Raw genomic sequence first — 7,973 nt, forward strand, 5'->3', positions numbered from 1 at the left:
CTTCACTTCCCTGCTTCCTGGCCAGGGCCAGGGCTGCTTCCAGGTGTCTGGGGCTGCAGGGTCTGGGTGGTGCCTCTGTAGCACAAAACTCTCCCGCAGCACCGGCGCTCAGACAAGTTCTGGGGTGCCGAGGGCCAGGGCAGGTGCCATGGGCTGGGAGCACCCTGGGATGCCAGCAAGCTTTGGGTTCCTCAAATCAAAGCGGCAGAATTCCCACCCCACCCAGCCCATACCAGTTCTGGTGTCCTCCCCTTTGCTTTTGAAGGATGGAAGAGCAATCCTGGGTTGTGGCGGCACCGTGGCACGTTAGGCCGCCCCAAGCCACGCTGGCTGTCCCACGCCGTGGGCAGCAGCCCTGCTCCTGGTGGGGTGCACAACTGTCAGGGTGCTGCAAGGGCACAGGATGCCCCAGCCTGCCCTGCTGTGCCCTGCCCTGCCCAGGGTAGGATGTGGGTCTGGAGGGGTGCAAGGGGCTAAGGGGGAATCAGGGAATGGAAAATCCTTTAGTCCCTGGGTGGGATTTCCATTCTGAGAGAGCTGAGGAGAAGGAGGGGCTCCTTCCCTGCCCTCGCTGGCCCTGGGGGCCCTGAGGCTGCCGTTACTCCCTCCCAGTCCAAAGCAGCTCTGCATATTTGGAAGAAAATCAAACTTGGAAGCGGATCAGGCTGTCACCATTCCACGGCGGGCGGGCGGCGGTGCCAGCGCGGTTTCCATGAGCGCAGGAAGCACCACGGCGGGAAGGGAACTCTGGAATTCTGCTCTCCCTGTCCGGGAGGGGCCGGCCCCAGGCTGGGCTGGGCTGGGCTGGGTCCTGCCCTCCCTGCAGGGATGGGATCAGCTTCCCTGGCAGGCTGGCACAGCCCCGTGCACCGCTGGCGGCCGGGACAAAGAGGGGGACACTGTCCCTCCTGCCAGGCTGCTCCATAAGGGACACCGGGGTCACCTCTGCCAGCCAGCCCAGCTGTGCTGGCAGAGCATCCCCAGGCCGGCAGCTGCCTCTGCTTTCTGCCTGAGCTCGTCCCCTCTGCTCCCCCTGAGAGAGGCACAGCGAGGAAGGGTGGCTGGGAGCAGGGGAGGGGACAGCACAGGTGGCTCAGTGCCCAGCCCTGCTGGCTCTGACCCTGCTGGCGTCCTGCACCAAAGCTCCATGGCCACCCAGGCCTGGCACAGGGCTCTGGGCACGGCTCTGCCACCACCACCCCCAACAAGCTGCCCTTACACACCCCAGGCCAGGCTGGGGAGGGACAGGACAGGTGGGTGGCACTGCCCAGGCCTGGCACAGGGCGCTGGGGGATGTCACTCTGCGGCCGTGTCAAAATATCCTGGAGGCACAAAGCATCGTTTTAATGCAGGTGGAGAGGGGTTTTTGTGTCCTGTAAAAAGCAAAAATCAGGTCTACGCAGTGGAAAGGCCACAAACCCAGCTTGGGAGCCAAAATGCGTTTCTTACATAAAAATGTACAATTCTCAGTGATGTTTGTATCATTTCTCTACAGAAGGGTTTCGAAAGAACAAAACAAACTGATCTGTGACATTTGTGAGTGTGGCTATTTTAGAATTTTATTTACATAAGTGATTTTTTTCTTAAAGATGTTTAATAGTAATTCCTATAATAAAGTCCTGTTGTACTCTTCACACTGTACATATTTTTTAAACACTGTTTATTTTTCTACTCTTTACAGGGAGGAAGAAGAAACAAAGGGGGCTGGGGAGGGAAGGGGCAGCTCTAGCCCAGCTCCAGGAGATGCAAACACCCAAAATCTGCCCTGGTTTGCTGTTCCTGATGGGGCTGAATGTGTGTCCAGTGGTTTCCTCAATAACCCAGGAGCCATCCCTGGGGAAGCACACGGAGCATCCCCCTGCCTTGCAGGGACAGCACAGAACCCCCCTGTGCTGTGCCACCTTTCATTTCCCGGCAGGATCGGAGCTTTCCAGCTCGGGAACCTTCCCTGTGAAAGAAAAGCCTGGATAAAGTCAGGGCATTCTTGCCTTAAATGTCAAAAGCAGCGAAAGGCTGGAGGCAGCCCGGGTGCCCTGGGGAGCGCAGGGCCTGCCCGGGCAGCTCCCTCGGGAATTGCCGCTCTCCCTGCAGGGACCGGGGCTCTGCTCCCTCGGGAATTGCCGCTCTCCCTGCAGGGACCGGGGCTCTGCTCCCTCGGGAATTGCCGCTCTCCCTGCAGGGACCGGGGCTCTGCTCCCTCTGGAATTGCCGCTCTCCCCGGGCTCTGATCCCGGCCGGAGTTGCTGCCGGCCCTCGGTGTGCCGTGGAAGTGTGCTGCCCTCTTCCTTCGGCAGCCTGGGAGCGGGGATGGGACGGGATGTGCTTTCCTTCCTTGCCCTCGGTTCCCCAGCTGCACCCGGTGCCCGGGAAGAGCTGCCTGCAGGGAGGATGGAGCTGCTGGAGCGGCTGGGGCTGCACACGGAGCTGGGACACAGCCTGGGACACAGCCGGGGATGCTCTGGGGCCGCTCTGCCTGCTGGCGCTGCCCGGGCTGCGGCCGAGGCTGCCGGGCCACGCCGGGTCAGTCGCGTCTGTCCTTTCAATACCCACGTTGTATTTTATACGTTATTTATACAGCGCCCCCTGCCGTCTGCCCGGCCGCACTGCAAATACAGCGCCCCCTGCCGCCTGGGCCGGCGCACTGCAAGTACAGCGCCCCCTGCCGCCTGGGCCGGCGCACTGCAAGTACAGCGCCCCCTGCCGCCTGGGCCGGCGCACTGCAAGTACAGCGCCCCCTGCCGCCTGCCCGGGCGCACTGCAGGCAATTTACGACAGTCGCCCATTACGGCAGTTTTGTCACAGTCGCGCCTCACGACGCCTTTTACGACAGTCGCGCTTTACGGCAGGTTTACAACAGTCGCGCTCTACGGCAGCTTTTACGACAGTCGCGCTTTACGTCACCTTTTGCGACAGACGCAATTTACGTCAGTTTTGCGACAGCCGCACTTTACGGTACCTTTTACGATAGTCGCGCTTTACGGCACCATTTGCGACAGTCGGGCTTTACGGCACCTTTTTTTGTGACTGTCGGGCTTTACGGCACCTTTTTGCGACAGTCGCGCTTCACGACACCTTTTGCGACAGTCGTGTTTTATGGCACCCTTTGCGACAGTCGCATTTTACGGTAGGCTTCACGACAGTCGCGCTTTACGACAGGCTTTACGACAGTGTTGCCTTACGGCATCTTTTACGGCGGTGTTGCTTTACGGCACCTTTCACGACAATGGTGCTTTACGGCACTTTCCATGACAGTCGCGCTTTACGGCCCCTTTTACGCCAGCCATGCTTTCTGGCCCCTTTTACGCCAGTCGCGCTTTGCGGTACACGTTACGACAGTCGCGCTTTACCGCGCGTTTTACGCCAGGCGCGCTTTACTGCCCAGCCATTCTGCCACACCGCAGCAGCAAACAACAGGAGCCGAGGCTGCCCCGAGCCGCGGGACTGCTGGCGCTGCCCGGGCTGGGGCCGGGGCTGCCGCGGCACACCGGGGCCGGTCGCGTCTGTCGCGACAGCGCCAAACGCATGGGGGCGACCCGGCTCGGCCATCGGCTGGCGCTGCCTGGGCACCTTCCCCCGCCGCCGCTCGGCACTCGGCCGCGTGCCCTGGCGGCCGCTGCCGTTCCGGTTCAGTCCCCGCTCCATTTCCGGTTCCGCTTCCGGCGGCGCGGCAGCAGCGGCCGGGCCCGGGGCCGCCATGGCCGCCACGGCCGGGAGCCGCACGCAGAAGATCGGGAGCGTGTTCAGCCGGTGCGGGGGGTTCCGCCGGGCCGGCTGCCGGCTCTCCGTGAGCGCGGCCCGCTGAGCCCCCCCTGAGCCGCCTGTCGCCCGCAGGGCGCGGAACCTGGTGCGCATCGGGCTGCTGCGGAAGCCGCTGTGGCTGGACGTGTACGCCGCGTTCCCGCCGCTGCGGGAGCCCGTGTACCGCGTGCCGCGGCCGCGCTACGGGAGCCGGGACCCCATCGGAGCCGTGCTCTACCGGGAGGACACCGTGCGGGCGTGCGTGCGGGGAACCGGGGGTGCGGGGAACCGGGGCCGGGTAAATCGGGGGCCTTGGGTAAATCGGGGTTGTTTGTTTTTATAATAAATGGGGGGGGTTGGGTTAAATCAGGGTGGGGTTTTAAAAAAATAAATGGGGGTGGTTTGGGGATAAATCGGGGTGGGTTTTGGGATAAATCGGGGTGGGTTTTTTTAAATAAATCGGGGTGGTTTTTATAATCAGTCAGGATGGTTTTTGGGATAAATCGGGGTGGATTTTTTTAAATAAATCAGTGGGTTTTGGGATAAGTCAGGGTGGTTTTGGGGATAAATCGGGGTGGGTTTTGGGATAAATCGGGGTGGGGTTTTTTTTATAAATTGGGGTTTTTTTAAATAAATCAGGGTGGGGTTTTTTTTAATAAATCAGGGTGGGTTTTTGGGATAAATTGGGGTTTTTTTTAATAAATCAGGGTGGAGTTTTTTAAATAAATCAAGGTGGTTTTGAGGATAAATGGAGGTGATTTTGGGGATAAATGGGGGTGGATTTTGGGGATAAATGGGGGTGGTTTTGGGGATAAATGGGGGTGGTTTTGGGGACAAATGGGGGTGGTTTTGGGGATAAATGGGGGTGGTTTTTCTGCCCTGCCCTGTGTTTCTAAGGGAGGTGGAGGCTCCTCAGAGCTGCTCTGAGCCACGGCTGCTGTGATTAACCTGAGTTCATTAACACAGTTTAAAAGGAAGCTCTGTGGAGTCCCAGGCAGGTCTGGGCTCCCAGGGTCCCTGAAGGGCACCCAGTGCCACCCCTGCCATGGCAGGGACACCTCCCCCTGTCCCTCCAAGCCCCGGTGTCCAGCCTGGGACCCTGCCAGGTGTTCATACAGGCTCCTGAGAACAGGAGGAACAATTCTGTGCATGCTCTTACTGCATCCTCTGTGTGCTCTGACTCTGCTCTGTTCACTCCTGGTTTAACTGCAAAATCTGAACAGTTTCCTTTTCTGAGCAGGAGGTTTTACAAAGTTTATGGCAATGGCCCCAAACCTTTCGACCTGACACAGTTGAACTTCAAATCCACGTGCCAGAGGTGAGGTGGTAATGAACCCAGAGGTGTTCCTGAGGATGCCTCCTTCTCCCCTTCAGTCAGGGAACCAGAGCATCTCCTGGGAGTGTAAAACAGCAACTTTGCTACCCAGGTTTGTTGAGAAATACAATGAACTGAAGGAAGAGGGGAAAATTGAAGAGGAGAAGTTGTTTGAAGAAACAGGAAAAGCCCTTTTAGCCAGCGGGATCCTTTTACAGAGAAGAGGAGTAGACAAAGTGAGTATGAAACATCCACAGAGTTCCTTGGCTGGTGGGGTTGAGAAAACCCCAGTGCCAGGCCCCTAGTGCTGAGTTGGTGGGAAGGAAACCCTCAGCACAGCACTCACACACCTCATGGTCTCCAAGAAAACTTTCCTCCTGGCCATGAACAGCTCTGGCCGAGGCTGAGGCACTTGGGGGCCAGAAAAGATATTTTCCTGGAGGTGAAACTGAATAACCATTCAAATAATCCCTGGTGCATCTGCATAAAGCACTTGGAACTTGGTGTGTTTGCTGTTGTATCTTGAACTTTTCCATGTTTTAGCTGGAGCTCAGCAGCCTCTCTGGCAATGTGCTGACACTGTGCTGTGCCTCCACAACAATCTCAGCATGAATTAAGCTCCTTTTGGACACACAGAGGGCTGCTGCTCCCCTCAGTCACCCTTCAGAGGGGCTTCCCCCCGTTTCATGGGATCTTTGCTGTCCTTCCCTGCAGGGTGCTGCAGCCAGGGATGCTGCCTCGCAGCCCCAGCTGCAGGACAAGAGGAAGGACGGGCAGGAGCAGCCACCAGAGCTGGCAGGGACACAGAAGGAGAATCCCTGTCCCTCCTGACAGCCCTGTCACCTGCCAGCAGCCACCTCCAGCCCTCCCTGGGGACATTTCCCTGAGGAACAGGGTCCTGGTGCCCTCCAGGCTGGTCCATGGCACACATGCTCCCCTCTGTCCAGCTCCACATTGATAAAGTCACAGATAATCTTATTTTGTTTAATGTGCACAACTGTTTTCTGAACTCAAGTTGGAAAATACCGAGTGTAAAAGTGGAAAATTAAACCATTCTCTTTAAAAACTGGAATCCTGCCTGTTCAGGTGTCTGGTGTGCAGCAGTGAAGATGTTTCCTGCTGGGGGAATGCAGATCCTGTTTGATGTGTTCCAGCAGCTGTCTCGAGTGTCATCTTTTTATAGCTGATTGAGGAAAGCTGCTATTTATAGAAGTGCTGTACTGTGCTCTTCCCATCCCATCATTTCCTTGAGTTCAGAGCGGGATGAGGGGTGGCACTGCCAGAGAACCAGGAGCTTTGCAGTTTGTAGTGGCTCCTGATGGAATTGGCCACCTTGGAAGAGTGAAAATGGGATGTTCCAGCTGTTTGCTCAGGGAAAGGTGATGCTGCTTGGGAACAGTCACTGGAGACCTGGCAGGGACAAAAATAACAACCAGCCCTGCTGGGACTGGCAGGGAGTTCTGCCCGGGCTGCACACCCAGTGGCTGGCTCATCTCTCATTAAACATTTGGCTCGGGCTGTATTAAAAACAAAGTTTGTTTGGTGTCTTTTTCTTTGAGATTTTGGTGATTTTTCTTTTGTTTGTGATTCTTTACCATCCCAGACTGGCACCACCTCACTCCCAGGTGTGACTGATGTCCAGCCCTTCCCTCCCTGCCCAGTTCGGTGCTGCTGCTGCTGGGTGGGAGGCAGGAGAGCTCGGTGGCAGTGAAAAGCAAAGTGTGAAATGCCCCTGGTTTGGTTCCTGTGCCTTGCTTCACTCCTGGCAGCAATGTGAGTGCAGCAGAATTGCTCAGAGTTATCCTTGGAAGGTCAAGCTTTAAACCCTCTCAGGGTTTGTTACAAAGAGCAAGGATCTCCGTGTTTTAGCACTGATCCGTTTCCACATCCAGCAATAACATCGAGTTCAGAGCCCTCCCAGGGTGTGCCCTGACCGAGCTGCTGTGCAGAGCACCTGAGGAGAAAGTTGGAATTGGTTTTATTTCTGTTGCAAAAAGTCAATCCCCTTGGGTTTGCCCTCGGGGGCAGCTGGGGGAGCGAAGTGAGGAGCTTTCCCTGCCCGCGACCACCTGGGATGGTGATGGGGACCAGCTGCAGGTGGTTAATTACCATGGCCACGCTGATGGCCACAGGTGAGGGCGTTTGCGTGTGATTGCCTCGTGCCCGGGGAGCCAAACCCCGGCAGGGCAGGGCAGGGGCCGTGGCTGTGAGGGGCAGCAGGGTGCGGGTGAGCTCCGTGCCCCGTCCCGTTCCTGCCCCAGCGGTTCGTGCTGTGCTGCGCTGCCGAGTTCTGCCCGGGCTTCCGAGACAGGTACGTGGCCAAACGTGCGGGAGAACCTGGAAATCTGTGCGGGACTCTGTGTTTCAGTGCGGGGGAGAGCAGGACTCGTGCCGTGGTGTGGATGTGGGAATTCTCTGCTGGAAGCTGCCAGGGCAGAGCCTGGGCAGGGGCAGGGCAGGCTGTGGGTGATGAAGAAATGGTTGGAACGTTCAGCGCCGTGGATTTGCTGTGTCTGGTGGGTGCCGGGGATCCCGCGGGGCCGGGGCATTTGGTGCAATTCGGATAGAAGCGGTTAAACCAGCGAGTCTGAATGGGCGCGTTTGCCGGGCTGGAGGGCGATGCTGATGCTCGGGACCGGCTGTAGCTGCGCCAATTTAATTTAGAAGCTGTGGGCAGCAGCCGGGGGGCGATTTGTCGCTGTCGGGGCGTTTTCCCGGCGGCAGGAGCGGTCGGAGGGTGCCCGCAGCCCCGGTGCCCCGGCGCTCCCCGCTAGGTGGGAGCCGCGCTCCGCGTCCCGGCACCGAGCGGCTCCCGGGCCCCGCGGGCCAGGAAATCCGTGCGGGAGCCGCGGCTTTCCCCGGGAAATACCCGAAAAGGCAGCGGGGGATGCACCGGGGGAATCGCGGTGATGGAGAGTGC

At 58.3% G+C, this 7,973-nt stretch overlaps 1 protein-coding gene across 1 annotated transcript; it reads left to right on the top strand.

Annotated features, from left to right (window-relative positions):
• Window positions 1–3,421: 3,421 nt before the first annotated feature.
• On the top strand, window positions 3,422–6,125 carry MRPS23 (mitochondrial ribosomal protein S23). Its single transcript, XM_030962706.1, has 5 exons — window positions 3,422–3,747; window positions 3,832–3,996; window positions 4,979–5,056; window positions 5,166–5,289; window positions 5,768–6,125. The coding sequence occupies exons 1-5, from the start codon at window positions 3,695–3,697 to the stop codon at window positions 5,882–5,884; spliced, it is 537 nt and encodes a 178-aa protein (XP_030818566.1). The 5' UTR covers window positions 3,422–3,694; the 3' UTR covers window positions 5,885–6,125.
• The last annotated feature ends 1,848 nt before the right edge of the window (window positions 6,126–7,973 follow it).

The sequence above is a fragment of the Camarhynchus parvulus genome, chromosome 19 (genome assembly GCF_901933205.1).
Source record: "Camarhynchus parvulus chromosome 19, STF_HiC, whole genome shotgun sequence".
Lineage (NCBI taxonomy): Eukaryota > Metazoa > Chordata > Aves > Passeriformes > Thraupidae > Camarhynchus > Camarhynchus parvulus.

What these genes read in the sequence shown, in the direction of transcription:
- MRPS23 (XM_030962706.1), top strand. Translation starts at nt 3,695, where the DNA reads ATGGCCGCCACGGCCGGGAGCCGCACGCAGAAGATCGGGAGCGTGTTC. An exon ending in CGGGAGGACACCGTGCGGGC is followed by an intron (nt 3,997 to 4,978) that starts GTGCGTGCGGGG and finishes TTTTCTGAGCAG; the next exon opens with GAGGTTTTACAAAGTTTATG. An exon ending in TTCAAATCCACGTGCCAGAG is followed by an intron (nt 5,057 to 5,165) that starts GTGAGGTGGTAA and finishes TTTGCTACCCAG; the next exon opens with GTTTGTTGAGAAATACAATG.